The 19,606-nt window shown below is 41.8% G+C and overlaps 1 protein-coding gene across 2 annotated transcripts in view; it reads left to right on the forward strand.

Annotated features, from left to right (window-relative positions):
• Positions 1 to 19,606, forward strand: part of COL5A1 (collagen type V alpha 1 chain) — a 260,301-nt gene that overhangs the window by 194,229 nt on the left and 46,466 nt on the right. For both annotated transcript variants that reach the window (XM_075060418.1, XM_032767553.2), the window contains exons 32-37: positions 2,306 to 2,359; positions 11,303 to 11,347; positions 12,415 to 12,468; positions 13,974 to 14,018; positions 15,212 to 15,265; positions 15,901 to 15,954. In XM_075060418.1, the coding sequence (XP_074916519.1) occupies positions 2,306 to 2,359; positions 11,303 to 11,347; positions 12,415 to 12,468; positions 13,974 to 14,018; positions 15,212 to 15,265; positions 15,901 to 15,954 (306 nt within the window). The remainder of the gene's footprint in view (positions 1 to 2,305; positions 2,360 to 11,302; positions 11,348 to 12,414; positions 12,469 to 13,973; positions 14,019 to 15,211; positions 15,266 to 15,900; positions 15,955 to 19,606) is intronic.

The raw sequence follows: 19,606 nt of genomic DNA on the forward strand, positions 1-19,606 counted from the left end.
AATGTAAGGCAATGAAAAGTCAGGTTTTGCCATGTATTTTTAACTCTTTAATGCACAGCTTTCCTCAGATTTTAGAGAACAATATAGACCATCTAACAAATGGTATCTCATATGTGGGAGAAATTTACAAATATGAAAAAAGAGGGACAGATTTTCACCTGGTGTAAATAGGCCATGTAGCTTATACTATTGATTCTGATGTTACTTTAGTCTCAGTTAATGTAGGGGCGAAGCATTGGGAGAGAGGATGGGAAAATGAAAAGATTGTGGGCCACCACCCTGTAGGGCATTGCAGAAATCTTTTGATATACAGAAATCAACAAAGTGCATGTGCACTTTTAGGCTTGTAATAATAAAAAAAAGTAGCCTCCATGTTATGCTTTACATCTTCAAAGCTCTGAACTACTGTTAACTAATTAATTAAGGAGAATAACTAATGAGGCAAAGTCTCCTTGAAATTAAAATAAAAGTGCCATTTGCAGAATTGCAGGCATCCTCTGTATCTCATCTACACGCCCACCTTCATTTGGGCTGTTGTCAAATGTTCTTTTTAAAATTAAAACTGAGAATTCTGCTACATAGAATAAAAGCTGCAGCCTGGTTTTATCATGCCCTGCAGGCTTTGAGAACTTACGTTTTTGTTAACATTAATTTTTCCCTAAGAATCATATTTTATTATTTATGTTCATTGCTTGAAAAAACAGGCTTGCTTGACACTGGAGACATAATTAACCACAAAAGATTGTTTCCTGTTCTTTTTTAATTTGCATTTTATGTTTGTGTTTGTTTGTGGGTTGTTGGGTTTTTTGTGTGTTCTTTTGTATGTTTTTTTTGTTTGTTTTTTGTATTTCTTAGCTAACGCATATTTGAAAACTAGCAACAGCAGCTACTCTCCATACAGTTGCATTGGCAAAGAAAAGACTAGGGGTAACATTTTTCAGAGAGCCTGAGACCTATTTTTAAAAGTGATGTAGGAATGTAGAGAGAAATTTTTGGTTGTATTGAGACACTTAAAGATGCAGAGAGATGCCTATTGAGATTTTCAAAAGCAAGTAAGCAGGTTAGGTACCCAATGGAAGTTTGGTACCTAACCACCTTAGGCCCTTTTGAAAATCCCACTAGGCATCTCTCTGCATCTTGAGACACCTAAATACCTTTGAAAATTGGCCCTTGAGAATGCAAGTCCTGTTGGCTTTGAATCAGACATAGGCTCCTAAATGCGGGAGTCACTTTTGAAAATGGGGCTTCAGCTCACAAGTCACTGAAGTGCTTTAAAAATGGTAGACCTAAGTGATCACTATTGTTGTACCCTGCAGTGATGTCGCTCTGGGTAAGGAACATTGGACCAACTCATTTGAAAACATGCTCCACTTCTTAACCATATTAAGCCAGTGTGCAATATTGTCCCATATTCATGCCCCTACTTAATATACCAAGGGCCACGTTCTAGCTGGCATGTAAGCACAAGAAGGTGTCCATAAGACCACAGGGGGCTGAGGGAGGAGTATGGATGTGAGCTTTCCTACCAGGGGCATGGCCACAAGTGGGTGGCCCAGCCATTTGTCACCCAAGTCCAGCCAAATATGAGCCTGTGTAACTGCAGAAGCCAACGTCCATGTGGTTGTGGATCAGAAGCTCCTGGCTGAAGAGCGGGCAGCTCTTGGCCCGTCTGCAGAACGCCATGGCTGGCAAGGAGCAGAGTGGTTTAGCCGGCCCCACTACTGCCTCTACTCGGCACCACAAACTTCTCCTGGCCCCAGGCAATTTTAGTGACAGCCAAGCCCCAGGCAGGTGCCAGCCAGTCCCTTTGCCCTGGCTTAACCCATGACTTCCTAGGTCTGTAGACCTGCCCTGCCCAGCGCAGCGCAGCCCAGCCCCAGGCACCACTTCCTGCAGCTCCCATTGGCTGGGAACGGCGAACTGTGGCCACTGGGAGCTGCGGGCGGCCATGCCTGAGGACGATCAATGTAAACAGTCTTGCGGCCCGCCAGCAGATTACGCTGACGGGCCACAGGTTGCCCACCACTGGTGTAACCCCAGTGTAAACACAGTTATTGATCATACAGGGCCCAATCTGAACCCCATTGAAATAAGCAGAACTCCCATTAACATCAGTGGACTTTGGAGCAGGGTGCAGTGCAAGCTGCCAAGGGCCACATGCTTATCCAGCATAAATCTACATAGTCCCATCGTAATCCCACCAGATCACACCAGCCGAGGATCTGGCCCTCATTCTAAAATAGTAGACCAGAACAATGCCAATTTCAGCTTATTGTACCTTCTTCTCTCATTTATTTCCCCCCAGGGTTCAATTGGATTCCCAGGATTCCCAGGAGCCAACGGAGAGAAGGGTGGAAGGGTAAGAGCCATTTTGTCTGGCTGCTTTGCTGATTTTCATACAAAACCCAGTGAACTTTGAGATAAACCCTTGAAGAGATTATTCCAATCAACGATGCTATCGAGCAAAGAGCATGAGAAAACACAGTATCCATGAATGAGCTCACGGGATCAGAGCTGGAGGACAAGCAGAAAATGAAATCCAGATATCTGCTAGATAACATAGCATAGAAAAGGTCTAAAGTCATTAATGAAAACCAGATTCATCTTTGTCAGCTCAGACGAGCCATTGCATTACCCAGCTTGGGAGTTTTCAGTAAGAAAAGAAAAGACTCTTGTCTCTCAGCCACCCAACATCCTCAGACATAATCTCCTTTCATTCCATTTCCATGCCACTAACAGGACATGTCTGGCACAACAAACCAGCTACCTAGGAAATTTACAGTGACTAAATGTTAAGCAAGATCATTCCTTACATATTCACATGCATTTGCCCAATCCAGTGCAGTCAGAACCTTCTCTGTCTCATGCCCCATCAATCCTGAACTTCCCTTTGGTCACAATTGATCACAAATGTGATGTCATAGCAGTACAGACACTGGGCTAAATTCAGTGCTGCTGTGATTCCATTGACTCCAGGGGAGCTGTGCCTGCTTTCACCAGGGCTGACTTTGCCCTATTGTATGCTTCATCCATGAAAGGCTTATGCCATTCAGAATCTCCAGGCCCGCCTGGCAGAGATGTCTGGCAAGTGAAAACTGGCCCTTCTGAATGGACTCCGCATAGCATGTGACAAAAAAACATTTGTTGCATGGAGCAACGCTGAGCTCATTTGCCAGATGGATACTGCATTCCCTCTGGTGGCTAAGGCTGTGTCGCATTCCCCTGCTTGTGTGCACAAGCTCATGCTCTTATTGACTGAGCACAAGTATAAATAGCAGTGTAGCTCTGGCTGGTGCTCAGTGCACCAGCTTCTGCTGTGGTTTTACTTGGCACGGGTAAACCATGCCTCTGCTGACACCCCCAGGGCTCCGAGCTATGCTAGCTCTACGAGAGCTGCCGTGAGTATGTGTACGCAAGCAGGGGGAATTACCTCCCTAGCTCGTAGCGTAGATGTAACCATTGCTGAGAAGATCCGTTTTAAAGCTGAGTGTTAACAACCCTTGGGAGTCCCTTGAAGTCTCTTCCTAGGTTTTCCTACAGAAACCAAGAGACCTGCACGCACACAGTGAGTAGTGAAATAGTGTCAAACTGGAAGCTGATCATAAGAGGAGGTTACCCTCTCTGCGGTCACGAGAAATTCACCTATCCATGGCAAGCCAAAGAACACCCTCTTCTCTCTCACCGGTTCAGTCTAAGAGATGAAAGCCCCTATGAAGATATCAAAATCGACTCTGGGAACATCAGGCTCTGAAAGCAGAGATAGGATCTTGAGTTTAGCTATTGAGAGAGATGGATTCCAGTAACAGGGCAACTAACAGTGCAGACAGCAGCTTGTCAATTAAACACTGGATATTTCTCCCTCAGGATATTCTAAGAGCTCTTTCTGAATCTTCAGCCTTCCCACACCATGAGATGCCGCTTAGGGCACAAGGAACTTTTTAATTAACAGTGGTGATTAGAGATGGGTGAATCTGTTCTGATGCAGTATGGACCAGCAGGAGCCAAATTTTAAGTTCAAAATTCAGAGTGGAAAGGTTTTTTTAAATATCAGGTATTTTTAATTTTTCCAGTGCCTCTGCTCTTCCTGATTCCTGTGTGAGAGCTGGTGTTATTACTTATTATTTATATTTTCATAAAGCCCAAAGGTTGATCCCAGCTAGAACCCGCTTGTGCTAGGTGCAGTACAAATGCATACACACTTGTTTGTAAACAGAAATGCCACATGGCATTCCTGACCCAAACAGAAATGGGAAGCGCTGGAAAACTGATCGAGGAGCCCATTTCTCAATCTGATTATGCAGAAGAGGTGTTCAATGGTTCAGATAAGCTTCTGGAGCTAGATCAGTTAGACTGACATGAATCTGAAGCAATTCTAATAAAATCTTCCCTTTACTCAATTGAGCTGTTTCAGATTTACAGCTCAGCAAACGAGCTCAAAATCAGATCCTTAAAATGTGGGTGTCTCACCTGCAAGCCCGATGCATCTGACTTTCTAAGCCTGTGGCTGTTTGCCCATCTCTTGTAATGAAGGAGTATCAGGGCATTGTCTAGCTAACATAAAGGGTCTATTTCATGCAAAACAAGCTTGGGTTACATGATTTGGAGAACAAGCAGAAAGTCATTCTGTGCACTGGATCTGTCACAGTGAAGAAGGGCAGGGGTGGGGGTGTTTAGGAAAGTGACTAGCATTACTTTCTCTTTTATTCTCATTTAAATACAAATTACTCTTAACAGGCATGTTGGATAGGAGTGCAGAGAATATAAATCACTTTGCACAGAATTAATACTGTGCCACCTAATTTTAGTTTATATCTTTGAGGGATTTTTTATTCTTTTCTCCCACTGAGTAATTTTCATCTCCTGATTGCGAACTACAAATCTGTCTCCTTTTCCCTCCCACCCTGCTTTGGCAGGGACTCAGTTGCTGAGCCGCTCAGCTGTACTGGGATGGGGGGAGGCAGGAATAAGGTGGCTCTCATGACAGGCAAGAAGTCAGCGTGGCCCTGTAATTACCAAGCCGCCTATCTGAAATGCAAAAAGAAAATTCCAGGGCCAGAATCCTGAGCTGGTGTAAATTGACACAGCAGCATGGTGGTTGCAGGAAGCCAAGCCTGTTTACACCAGCTGAGGATCTGGGCCATCTTAGTTTTGTTTGCTAATTTTATTCCACCAGGAATTACAATGGGACTGCTAGGTTCACAAACCTTTTAAGGTCACTTTTCATGCAACATGGAGTTGGACCAAGCCATCAGTGCAAGCATCACCTAATTATCTCCAGTGCTCTGATAACTCTTTCAGTTTAGACAGAGCTGAAGGGTTTTTTTTTCCAGTGCTCCAGAAATGATCTCCAGTTCCACCATTTTTGCATTACTGTCAAATTGGATGAGCTCTTTCAAAAGATACATTTCAAGGCCTATGATGGTTCAGGTTGAAATCTGACCATATAAACACTGAAAAGGCCAAGGAAGGAGTGGCCAGGAGGGGAGATCTAAACTCTTCTGACTTATCATCCATGAAAAGGAGAAAATGAATGTCCAAACCTGAGACTTGTTTAAAAAAAGGTGGTGATTTCTGCTCTGAAGAGAGATTCTTTCCCAATGACATTGTGCAACTCCTTATTTATTGTTGCAGAAAGTCCAGATCTGAGCTGTTCAATTTACATGTTAAAAAAAGAGATGGCTTCTGTAGCTGAAACTCCACCTGGCATGGGAAAGTTAAGCTGCAGTCAACCCGGCCAACACGTTATCACCAGTACTAAGATTTTGCCTTTGAAACTTTGCTAGCAAATCTGATATCGATACCCTTCCATGGCTAGTTGGCTCTACCAGGCAGACAGCAGTAAAAAGGGTAGCTAGGACTCTGAAGAGACAAGGAGTGAATGCTATATGCAGGAAAGCCAGCCAAAGGCCTATGTCCACATAAGCCTTCAAGAAGCATTTAAACGGAACTTAAATGGTTTGCAGGCTTCATGCTGGGGTGAATTCCACCTACTGGGATCGACTCTGTTAAGTAAGAAGATGCTGTTTTTACATGGTCACTTTTTTGGCTATATCAGCACTCCATCTATTATTTGCCCTGCATTCAGTTCATCCTTTTAAACCATCTTTACAAACTGTTCAGCAGTTAAAGCTAGTTCTAGCCCTTAGCGTGTGTGTGTTTTTAGAGTAGTGGTACACTTGTTGACAAATCTATTCTTTATATGAAACAGCCTAAAGTACCTCCAGAACTGCTGGGTTCTTCAAAATTACAGCTGGATGCAATTGTGTAACACCGATGAACATTTTCACGGGTTTTGGTGTTTTTCAATCAGCTTGACTCAAAAATAATCAGCTCGCAAGGAAGACGTTGCTATATTGATTAAAATAAGAGAACATGGAGTACATGTAATGAAATCTGGACGCACTGCTCTAAGAAAGCATCATTGGTAAAATATATCCAGTTTTTGCTGGGCTCAGTGATGATATTATAGCTTTCCTGAACCCTGTGTGGTTGACTCAGCACCACTGACAAGGGAATATCAGTGTAAATAACAGATTTTCTTTCCTATTAGGCTATTGCATTTGGGTGTAGCTCACAGGTAAATTGGAATAAATCCAAATTGAATTTGTATTTGATTTTCATGATTTTCTATGTATTTATTATTTGCACTTGCCTCTGGCAACTATCTAGGGTATTTCCATCATCCAGGGACTGAAATAGTCATTCCAACTCATTATTTAAGCTACCCAAATGGGTTCTTGAGTCATTTAAAAAAAAAGGGGCACATGAAACATGTAAGCACCAACTGCAGACCCTGCATACCTCTCTGACCCCCATTGCTGACCGCTAAATTCCAGTGCTGTTGGAAACATACAGAGATGTGAAAGCTTTCAACCCTTGAGCGACCTCTCCTAACTGTTTAAACTATACAACAGTACCACAAAGCTTCAGAAAAAAGGACCTTTGACTTCTTATTAATTCCTTTAGCTCTAGCATGTTAAATATATTGATAGTTTTGACAAGTGCGTATAGCAGGCAGCATGCTCATTAGACAGTAGCTTCATCTAAGATCTGTTTTGTATGGCGGATACATTTCCTTTGAGCTTCAGTAAGAAGCAATGTTTCAGTGAGGTCTAGGTCAAACCCACTGAATAATGATGTGCAATTGCTCTACTAATCAGTTTAGCAAACAGGGCCTAAATCCATCTCTTTTGGGAAAGACCTTGAGCTGATTTTGTTAAAGGAATGGGAGGCTAGAGAGCAAAGACAGGGATTAAAACATACACTGTAGCATTTATTTGTATCTCCGTTCTTCCCAATGGACCAAACGGATTTGGAATCAAGCGCACTCGGAACAAATGAAAAATCATCAATGCCTCTGAAGAAGAAAAGTCACATTAGTCAACAGGTCCATGTGCTCCACCAGTGATTGCAGCCTGGAAACCCCATGTGTTCCTTTCTGGTACTCCCATCTCTGCAGCTTCCTCTCAGCTGCCCCCTGACTCTGCTATTCCTCTGACAGCCCCCCAGCACTCTCCTCATTCAAATCACTGCTTCCTTGGTACCCAAAAGAAACGAGTTTAGAATAATCACAACGACAAGCCAACAACCTTCTAAAATACTTGGATTTCTCAGGGTAGCCTGGTTTCTAACCATGTATTAGAGACTGTTTCGGCTGGTATTGAGCAAAAAGATGGCTTTTATGGTTTGGGACTTGGGAGATCTGGGTTTGATACCTGGTTCTGCCACAGATTTCCTCTGTGACATTGGAGAAGTCATTTAAACTCTTTATGCCTGATTTTCCCCATCCATAAAATGGGAATAATAATGCTGCCTTTTCCCCAGCCTTGTCTGTTTGGATTGTAATGGGGCTGTGAAATTATCTGACTCTGTGCATGTACAGCATCTAGCACAATCTTGGCTGTAGCTTTCAGGGGATACCACAAATCATAATACCAACACCACACAGATTGGAAGTGCTTGGGGCTGGCATTGTCTTTTATTACTGTTCAGGTCACAGCCAGGTCCTATGTTCACTCCTGGACTAAACAAATTATAAATGATACAAATAAATGTATTTATTAAGATCTTGAGTGGTATGGAGAGAAGCACAGATGTTTCAACAAGGGCTTGTTTCTACAAACATGCTCTGAGTCTGGATTTCAGTTGTCTTGGTATCTGCAAATCTCTATTCACATGATGCATCCTGACTCAGAGGATTAGACTCAGTGACCAACACCATGTTCCAATTTGGCCACCAATGGGTGGGATTTTTCTAAAGCACTTAAGGCAGTTGTCTCCTACTCCTGTTAAAAGCCAGTTGAAGTTGATTCACTGACTTCCTTAGGCAGTGTGAAAATCTCACCATAAATCCATATTTAGACACCCAAATAAGTGGCTTGATTTATAGGGCTGGCTGGAAAACAACAATTCTGTTTGTGCAGAAAAGGTTGAGGTTTTTTGAATTTGTTTTTGTTTTGATGTAGAATGAAATTAAGACATTTTAAAATATTTTGCAAGAAAGATGTGCTCCAGGATAGCTAATAGCGTAGTGGTTAGAGTATGCACCTGCGAGGTAGGATATCTATGGGTCGAGTTCCCATTTGCTTGATTTGGGCCAGGGACTTAAATCTGAGTCTTTCACCTCTCGACTGAGTTCCCTAAACACCAAGCTATTGTGGTCTCTCTCTTGGACCAGAAATTCCATCCTGGACCTCAGAAATCTTCTCAGTGAAAGTTCTCTTGAAACTGTTATGTTTCTGGGAAAAGTTTCGGTTTCAACAAAAAAAGTTTAATCAAAAAATTTTCACCCACCTTTGCTGATTTTTCAAAGTCTGAGTTTCCACAGCTCTTAGTAGGGTGAACAAGAAGTCCTAGCAGATTATCCTCCTCTAGTAGGAACTGTAGGTCCTCAGCACTTCTGAAACCCATGTCTAAAGGTATCTAAGTAATAATCTTGTTCTAGGTGGATTGCTTTGGGCATACATATTTGAAAAATTTGGCCGGTGTGCCTTTACGGTGCTATATAAATGATTAGTAATAGCAATACACAGTGATGTTTCAATGATTAACAATAGCGAAAAGCAGTGCAAAAATTGTGTATAGCATCAGCAATTTTAACAAAGGATCATATGTGATAGGCGGCAATGAGGATGTATGTACCCATTTACACCATGTCTGAATTTAGTCCACTGTATTTAAAGAGAAGCCAGCCAGGAAATTTCTTCATTTTTGTTGTTGTTGTTGTTGAAGTGTTACTGTGATGATCATTCCAGGAAAAGTGATTTCCTGACCAGCAAAATACAACACGGCTCATTTTAGTAGACTTAAAAACAAACTGACTCCAAACATGCTCTAACGCCTGTTCTGATGGTTAATAAATGCCAAATAAGTAAACATGATTTGGAAATGGTGGATTTTAGGCAGAAAACCACACGCAGTAATTTAAGCACCTATAATGCCAACATGGGAGAAATGTCACTCATTCTCTTCCTTCTGAATCTTATGCCCAGATAAAATATTGGACCACTGGTCCAAAATAAGAACATTCAATTCACTACTGTTTTGTTGATCACTTGACATTAGCCAAGACATCGATTTCAGAGAGAAAGAACAAGGCCATTTCTTTTCTTCTAGGCCCATGGTAATGGAGTTTTATATGATGTTAGATTTAGGACCCAGCCACCTCTCTCTTTTTCCTGTCCGATTTAATCGTAGTCTCCTGTTACAGGAAACTAAGTTCATCTGTCAGATTTCATAAGCCTGCTGTTGTGTCACTGATGCAAAAACATGACTTATTTAGTACCAAGTCTGCAAAGATGAAGAAAGGCGTGTGACTATGTGGGACAGCTTAATTGGCTGGTGTTGCATAAAATAATTGCCTAGGTCAGGGTTCCAGCACTGCTGCTGTCATTTCTAAATATTTAACTACACAAGTCTTACCCACATCCACTTAAATCAACGTGTCGACTTCACGCATCTATACAATGCAGCCCGCAGTTGTTCAGTATTGCCTGGCGGAAATAGAAGCTTTCCAGGTACAATGCAGTAGCTGCAAAGGGAAAAGAGGAGAGCAGCAAAACAGTGAAATAGCTGCTGTAAGTAACTAAGTTTCTTCTTTAACTTTGTTTATTTGCTATTTCATGAAAGGGACTGGCTGGTGCAGGAACCTGTAATAGGATACTGTGTTTTTTCACAGCTAGGTCACCCATTCATATCTAGTCCAACAGTTATTTCCACCTGGTGACTGTTTACTAGAGTGAGATGTATTGGTGGACAGAAGTCAGTCCTTCTTGGACAGATGACTGCAGCTGGTACTAACTGGCATTCTATTTGGTAGAGACCAAAAACTTGAGTAGGCCTGGAGAATAAACGGTCCCTTGTCCTTTGAAGGTGGTCTCATCCGGTCAGGATATAGATGCATCAGCTGGGCATTTAACTGCTGTTCCCCATGTTCTGCCAGAACCCTTTCTAGGGGTCTGATCCAAAGTGGATTCACTTTGACATCAGTGCCCTAGAGAGTGCAGTTTTCTTCATGAACAAATGGCCTTTTTTAATGACTTCTTTCATTTAAAAAATTGTCAATATTTTTCTAAACAAAAAAGTGCCTTTTTTTCATCAACAGTGTTACCAATGCGTGTTAGAAATGTTTTGATCGGTAGATTTAAAAAGTTCTGTAACTGATTTGATAATGTTTGCAATATTTAAAAGCAAAAAGAAGCAATTTGAACCTTTGAAACAACCCCAAATCAACCCATTTCAAATGCTTTGAAATGAAAACAACTTTTAGGAATCAACATTTTTTTGTAGAAATAGGTTTACATGTCTTTGACCAGCTCTAGAATTAGCTGTTCCTCTGGATTTACCTGTTCATTGTCATTGTAAGGCATGTGAAGAGAGACTCTTGAGCAGGAGAAGATTTTAAATAAATAAATACCGTATCCCTCTGTGAAAGATAATACCCTCTTGAGCATCAGTATAGATTAGAGAGCAGAAAAACAGATGTTCTACCTGCCAGTTCCAATTATCATGTCAAGTTTCATCAGAGCATTCAGATTACAATCTAGCCTGTTCAAACATCACAAAAGGCAAATAAATGTAATTTGAGGTTTCACTCTGCATAACCCTTGTTTTCCTTTTATTGAAAACAAAAATCAAAAGGAAATTATGTCCCAGAAGCTGCTGGGGCCCGTCGTCTGCTTGTTTCCTGTTCAGTGACCCCACAGGTGTGTTCATTCCATGCGAGCTCGGCCATTGAATGAATGCTGCAGCACAGCCGTAAATGTTGTCTAGTTGGTTACAGATGTCTTCTCTTTGATTCCAGGGTACGCCTGGCAAACCAGGTCCAAGGGGGCAACGAGGTCCAACGGTAATCATGCATTTTTCCTAACAATACCTTCCAGAGGCCTGTTTCTAAGATTATACATGTGGGTGGAAGAATTAGGTAGGTGCCCTGATCCTAGTGAAAATCATTAGGAGTTAGGCACCTTCGTGTCTAGAAATCTTCCCATAGTGGAAGACTCAAACCAAAACCCTAGATCTCACTCCTGCAATTGGGGGTGTTAGAAATATAGATCTAGCTCTGGATTTTGCAAACTGTTCCCTGTCCATCTGAAAGGCCAACCAAAACCAAACCCTTAGATTTTAGGAAAGTTTGAAATGCAGGTATCCAAATGTGGCTCATCTCCACTTAAAAATATAAAACATACACTGGCAGCAGGTCCTGAACTGATGTAAATCAATGGGTGAAATCCTGGCCCTATGGAAGTCAGTGGGAGTTTTGCCATTTACTTCAATGGAGCCAAGCTTTCATCCAGTTTCTGCAGTGGACCTGAGTTGATTGCATCTACAGAGGCTATGAATCAGCTTAATTCCCTCCTTGATTTTTCTATAGTGTCTGTCAAATGGAGATGGGCCAGAACTGGAATATTTTAGCCTAATTCCTCTCTTTTTCCTTTCCCTCATCTCCCATCAAATTGGTGGTTCGGGTAGAATGGAACCCAGATCCAAACCATTCTAGAGATGTATGTAACTGAAACCTGCTGACCCGAACCCTGCATGTTTTACCTATGTGAGCCATTTCATTGAAGTCTCTAGAACTATTCCTGTGAATAAAGTGAACGGGGTTTGGCTCTTTAGTTGATTTTGGCGGTTTGGGGGTAGTGGAACCTAGAGCCTGCCTTATGCTTTGGTAAATTGACTACTGAGATTTTAGCAAAGCCAAACCTGGTTTCCTTGGCCCATGCTAAGGTTTCTCTCTAGCAGAGTATTTGAACTCATGAGTCATCCCACTGACTTCAGTGGGACTAGTCATGGGCTTAACGTTACTCATGTGCTTAAGTGATCTGCTAGATCAGGGTCTGAGAATCAGACTAGCGCTTGTGCAGCAGGAAGTGCTGGAATGTGTGATGACTTGTTCATTTGTGTCTTTTTAAGGGTCCACGTGGTGAAAGAGGTCCGAGGGGCAGCACTGGAAAGCCTGGCCCTAAGGTAGGTTTTAGGAGCCTTTGAGTGTAATTGAAAATATCATTGTGTTTTAAGGAATAGCTGTGTGTAAAATTCCTGGTCCCATACTATTCATATTCCTTTCCTCCTGAGAAAATGTTCCACTATGAAAGGCTGGAGTAACTAACAATCATTACCCAACCAAATGTCTCCTGGGACAGGGATCCTGGGTTCTATTCCCAGCACTGCAGCCGACCCCAAAACGTGACCTTGGGCAAGTCACGTAAACTGCCTTCATTGCTCCATCTATAAATGGGATAATAATACTCACCTGCCTCACAGAATTATAGGAAGACTTAATTAATTTGTGTTATTAACTCATGTTGAAATCATTTGAGAGAAGGCTAAATAGAAGTGCTATGTAGTGTTATTACTTAATGCTTCTTTACATAATAAGCAGAATTCGTCAGCTAGTCACGTCGTTATTCCCTGATAAAAGTTCTTACACAACACACCAGCATCCTTATTTTGCAGTCTTGAGGTGGGCATGACACTCCCTGACAACAAAATCAGGCTTCAGATTGTTAGTCCGGACCCCAGACTTCAGCTGGTCTTAAACGCTTTGACTCCTTACCCAACACACGACTGTAAAATGGGTGTAAGCTATCTTGATAGTTACGGACTCCTGAAAATGTGCCTGGCTCACACTGTGGTGTGGGAAGAGGGTGTGCCTTTCGTGCATAAACTCAGTTCCTTCATGGGCTTTTATTCCCCCACGGTGAGATTCACTCCCGTGCTGAGAACCAGCCCAAATCCCACTTAGTCCTTTCTGTGAGGACTTAAGCAGAACTTCAGGTGATACATAAACCTTTTATTGGCCCCTCTGCAAAGGAGCAGATTTCACCATAGGGTAACAGGAACTAATTCAGGTGATCACAATTGTAGAATTCTTTAAACAAAACAGCGCTGTTCATGAAGATTGATGGTTTCCAATTGGCTGGCGCATGCAATAGGCATTGTTCTCTAAGCCAACCAGGAGTCAGAGGGTCAATTACACCGCGGGCAAGCCACTCTGCTGTGCCAGAATCTACTAGATAAACTGATTAAGTCAATATCAATCGCTTGGCATAATGGCAATAAAGCCTTTGTATTGAAACATTGTTGCAGCAGCGCTGGCTGCTTTAAAGAGAAATGTCTCGGCTTTGTGTCAACATTAATTTTTGATAAGTACTTTGGCTTTGCCGCAGTATTTATCTCACAGAATGAGACTATTATCTGATAGAAATCTCCTAAGCCCACTGACATTATCTATTATATATTTGTATTCAGCAATGCAAGGGTTCGGAGGGGACCAGCCGCGGGGGAGGTGAATCAGTCTGTTGCTCATTTGTCATAGGCCATTGTTTCCAATACAGTATTATTAATAAAGAGGCGAGGAGGATCAGGGACAGAAGCTGAATGATGGCCCCATTTCGCCTGGTGCCATTTAGGATCTTTGTGTGAAGTGGCTGAAATGATTGTTAATGCTGTGTTTTATTTATTCTTAAAAGGGCAACTCTGGTGGTGATGGGCCCCCTGGTCCTCCTGGCGAAAGGGTAAGATAATCCAGATGTCGCTACAGCAGAAACAATTGAAATGGGTGTTCCTTTAGCAAAGAAGAAAAAACATGCCTAGAACAGGCCATCTTTAACCACAAAACTGAACTTGAGTCCTGCCAGTACCTACCTGAAACTGGGATCTGTGGACAGCTCACCAAAAGTCATTCAAAAATGTGAAATTCTGGTTAAAAATAAGGGATGAAAATCACCCTTGTGCAGGCAGCCAGCACAAATTCTAGGTACCACTTAAATCCCATGTATTCCTTCAAGACAGGGCTGAAGTGAGACTTCAGTGGTGTATAATCAAGGTGCCGGAGTCTGTAGGGACGAAGGTCACCCGTGGTGAAAAGGAAGAGGGAGGAAGAGCTTTTCACATTTGTCCATTAACCAAGCTGAGTGCTAGTTCTCTGGAGACATGGCATCTCTAGAATTCCTGTGTCCCTTTTCCAGGTGATCACTACAATGTATAGCTTGGGAATAGTCCAAACAATAGGAGAATCTTGTTTTTTTTTCCTTTGTTTCTATGTTTCTGCCTGTACATTGTCTGTTTGCCAAGGGCAAAGACAAAATTACATTCATTTTCCTCACATAAAACAATGTCTGTGTTCTTTAGTTACACACCCCTACATTTGACATTGTGTGTAAGTGAGCGGGGTTGGGAAGGAATTGTTGATGACCAGAAAAAAAAGCAAGAGCCAAACTGAAACCTGTAAACAGGCTGAATTACTGGAGCTTAGAAAATATCTGTACTCCCCAGTTAAACTGTTGCAGAGGGAAATGCCCCTAAAGTCATAAGATCAATTTATTTTAGTAAGTCTTTTCAGAACGTATTTGAGATACAGATTTTAGTAACTCCTATCTACCTTCCACATCAATCCTGGTGGGAAAAGATCTCATTGCAGAAATGGGGGGAGGTGATAAATAGGTCTAAAGACCCACTTATCATTTACAGCCGCTTTTCCAGTTAGACCAAAGGGTTTGGTACTTTTGCCCAGAGGTATTTATCATTTATGCGCTCCAGTTAAGAGCTAAGTTTACTCAGTTACTGCAGGCAAGTTACTGATACCTCTTTGATAGCAGGGCTAGTGCTACATGTCTCTTGTCAATTTGCTTTCCAAACTCCTGAGCTAGTTCACAATAAAATGTGTGTTACGTCTAATACACTTTTACTGGATTGTTTTGCATCCCAGGGACCGCCAGGACCTCAAGGACCAACTGGATTTCCTGGACCAAAAGGCCCCCCTGTAAGTAACACCCTTCCAGAATGAGCAATGAAATATACTGGGCATTTTCCATCCAGCTACTGTCACCTTCACCAATTCAGTCTTAGCTTCTTCACTGACAATTGGTTACATACCCAACAAAAGGCATTCGAGAGGCACACATGTTAATAGTGCAACAGCTCAGGATTTTAACTAACCAAACAAGATGCTGCTAGTAATATACAATCCACTCCCTAAGGACTCAATAACGTTTACAAACCATCAGCCCTCTCTTTGCATCACCTTTACACCTACAACAGCAATGTGCCCAGAGAAGCTCTTTTGGGGGTTGATTTCCTTGCCTCTAGTGGAGTCAGGACAGTTCTCCACCTTTTGATCTAAAGGAAGACTCTCCACTGGTTTCACCATCTTTGGAGGGTCTGTGAAAAAGGGCCAGCTCTTGCAAGGCTCTGAATGAGCCCAAATCCCACTGAAACAAATGAGAGTTGAGGATACTCATCATTTTGGAGGACTGGGTCCAAACACATGAGCAAATCTGATTCCATCCAGCAGAGAGCATTGGTACTGCTATGCACACACCAACCAGTATGGTACAATTTAACGGGGTACTATTGGAAACCTGTTCAAATTCCTTGTTGTTCTTCTTTCTTCTTTAGGGTCCACCAGGGAAGGATGGATTGCCCGGTCACCCTGGACAGAGAGGTGAAACTGTAAGTAGCTGGAAACCTTGGGTAGATCATTAGTCCTGAGTCTGTCTCGCTGGTTGGTTCATCTAATCCCTTCTGTGTAGCTGAGGAGATGTTGCCACATGTTTTATTCCAACGGTTTGTGTTTCTTCAACTACATGGGAAGATCTATGGGAATCAACACCTTTTTGAGCAGGACTGATCAGTCTAATGATTATTTGCAGGAAGGCCACCCATTCTGCTTCTCTCTCTTTTTCTCCCTCCCCTTCCCCCATCACCCTATGTCATGCATAGGGAAGACACCAGCAAACAGATACATTGAGAGCAATCCTTCAGCTCTTACACTTCTATAACTTGCACTTAAATCAATGGAGAATTTGCAGGTGTAAGAGCTGCAGGATCAGGTAAGTGGGTGTTGACTTCTGATTAGGACATTTCAACTTCCACTCTAGAGTGGTAAAAGTTTGCTGAGGTCATCTTTGTATCAACAGAATAACACAAGTAAGAAAGTATCATATTGTTGGCACTTGCTTTTATAGTATAGGAAAATGGAGAAAAAGATGCAAAGTCATACCAGTTGGTTTCCATGCAGTCCCAATGGTCATACTCCCTCTGTAACTCCAATGATCTACACTTCTGATCTTGCCTTTGCCACTTAAGAGGAGAACGATAGTTTATTTCTTTGGACAGCTCTTTGCTGGACTTTTATGGAAACTGTCCATATTCTCTCTCTCTCTCTCTCTCCAAATTTTAAAATGTCTGTGTGCTGATTACATTGTAAAGCTATTCGAGGTCTGTGATATCACATGTTTTAATTTGAATAGGATTCATCCTTTTCATCAGAGAAAAATATTTAACACTGTAGTTACTTAGGTCAATGATCAGTTTTCTCAGCACTTCTATCTGTTCTTCCACCTAGAACGCCGAGAATAAATTCTACTTTTCCTTCTTAGAACATCACACTTCCAGCGTGAAGAACTATTGCACAGCAATAGGGAATTCCAGTGCAGTTTTGGTGTGTGCATATCTGGAGGAAGGCTAGTCGTGGCCAAAGTTATTGGCTGTTTTGTTTGCTCATTTTCATCAGGAAGGTGAAATCCTGACATTATTGAAGTCAGTGGGAGTTTGGGAACTTAATAAGTCGTCTATGTTTTCTGTACATGCCCGTGTATGCAGCACACTCACATCTACTGGCTTTAGCAGACTAGTGAGAATGGCATCCCCACTGATGCTGCCCTTTATCTGAAGCAACTCAAGGGGACCAGGCAACATTTTGCCCAAGCCCTCAAGATAACCATATGCTAAATGTGGCTGTGACTCAAGGAGTGGCTCCTGGCTGTCTAGTTACCCCGTTGTGTATTCTCTCTCTTTATATGCATACCGCTTTATCAATTTAAAAGGACTTTATTGTGCAGATGTAAGCATTGTTTCTCACCAAAGGAGAATGATGAGGCATGAAGAAGGTATGACGATATGGCTCTGTTTTCTTTGTCCTTTGGAAAAGTTTGCATAAAAGATGTTCTGCAGCAAAAATGTATATTCTTCCAATGTAAATTTTTGGATGCAGTGATTCATAACTTTCTGTTTTGCCTCTTTTGGGTGCCTTTCTTCAGCTGGTGGTGATCCAACTCATTTGCTACTGTTATAATTATGCTTCAATTAACATTGCATGCTGCATGCTAGCAAATAGATGGCCGTTTGTTTGGTATTTCATTTACGGGAAAAATAAAACCTCTTTACTGAGCTTTGCATTTTTCTTCACTGCCCTTCCTGGCAGATAAGCTTTAAAAAGGCTTTGCATATTATGCATTTTTCCCCTGACTTATCACAGAAAAGTTTAATTAATTTGCCTGGCATTTGGATAAGCACGGCAGTGCAAATACGGAGACATGCAACGCTATACATTTATGTACAGTCGTTAAGAGTGGCTTTGTAGTGACACTCATGGTACTTTAGATCAGTACAGCTATATTCTCAGATTAACGTAAAGGTGAACTGAAAGGTTTTGACCTGCTGAGGTCGAAAGGTGGCATTTAGTTTCTCTGACATCATCAATAATTCCAGGAGGGACACCTGAATTGAATTACGCCGCAGTCTTTATTCTGCTTGCATCGATGTCATCAGCTATTGTAGAAAAAACCAACAGAGCATCACACTCCACGCTTGGCATGTAAATGAAGGAACAATTGGCTTTCAAATAGCTTGTTCAAAACCTTGTTCATCTGTAGTTTTCCACATAGTATTCTGCTGATGATTTGCCAATACTAGGCAATTGCTTTCAGAAAAAAACATTTCAATTCACCTTTGACTGGAACAAGCCCTTCAGGTTTAATGTTTGTTGTATATTCTGCTAGGGGATCAAACATACAAGTCACGCAAGGACCAGTCTGCAGAAGTAACCTCCAGTGTTGTGCCTTCAGTTGTACAAGCACAAATACTTGCAGGCCCATGTTTTATATCTCATACACCATCTCTTGCTGCCTTTCAATGTATACCGTACGCTAAATGGGCAAGTACAGTGCTTGAATTCACAAAGCTTGAACTCTCAGGATTAATGCACCTGACCAAATCAATATTATTAGACTCATTCAGATATCTTTTTTTCATTGTTGCTCTGTTTCCTTATTCCCTTATGAGAAAGGGATGGGAAGTAGGAGGAGATGAACAGAAAAACAGATGAAATAATGGTTCCAAACTGGTAGCTGGGCTGGAGCACTCTATACCTGCATGCAAGAGATCCCAGTTAGGGTCCATATTCCACTTCCCTTTGAGTCTAGCATGCATTAGGGATGCTGAAGAATCTTTAGATACTTGGTCATGATGTCAGGTTTAAAATTTGAGGTGTATAAAATGGAGAGAATCATAAGGATCCTTGTTTGATTTTCAGACAGGGACTTGGAGAAAACCCTTCTTCCTCCTTCTACTCCAGAGGGGAAAAAAAAAAAAAAAAGGAGAGATGGCTGAAATATTTTGCATTTTCCAAATTTGGTGATATTTATTTTTTGTGGAAAATGCTCATCATTTTCCCATAACTGCACCACTCATTCTGTGATCTGCAAGCATCTGAAGTTGTGCTCAGTAGCTTTCTAGCATGTCAGAGGAGTGTTGGTTTAAAACAGGAAGTCTCAGACTTTTGTACTGGTGACCCCTTTCACATAGCAAGCCTCTGAGTGTGACCCCCCCTTATACATTAAAAACACTTTTTTCTATATTTAACGCCATTATAAATGCTGGAGGCAAAGAGGGGTTTTGGGTGGAGCCTGACAGCTCGCGACCCCCCCATGTAATAACCTCATGACCCCCTGAGGGGTCCCAACCCCTAGTTTGACAACCCCTCATTTTAAAATATGTTTATCCATCTTCTGTGGCAGAAGGAAGCTCCATCTAAGACCCTTAAAAATAATGTTGATTAATCACAAATGCAGGCTATAGAATAAATATCAGTAGTGCATCCTCTGAAGAATTACCGAGGTACCTTGCGACCTAGGAAATCTCAGAAACAGTCTTGATGGCTACCGTACATGGACCATAGTTGCTCCTTAAATAACAACTTAACTAATTTGTTCCTAGTGTGAATAACTCGCCTTGAGGTCAGTGGAGTTATTTGTATCATATACTCTGTCCTGTGTCAATAGAAGTTACTTACACCCACATGCAACACATGACATTGTGGATT

Source organism: Chelonoidis abingdonii, chromosome 24 (assembly GCF_003597395.2).
Source record: "Chelonoidis abingdonii isolate Lonesome George chromosome 24, CheloAbing_2.0, whole genome shotgun sequence".
Taxonomy (NCBI): Eukaryota; Metazoa; Chordata; order Testudines; family Testudinidae; genus Chelonoidis; species Chelonoidis abingdonii.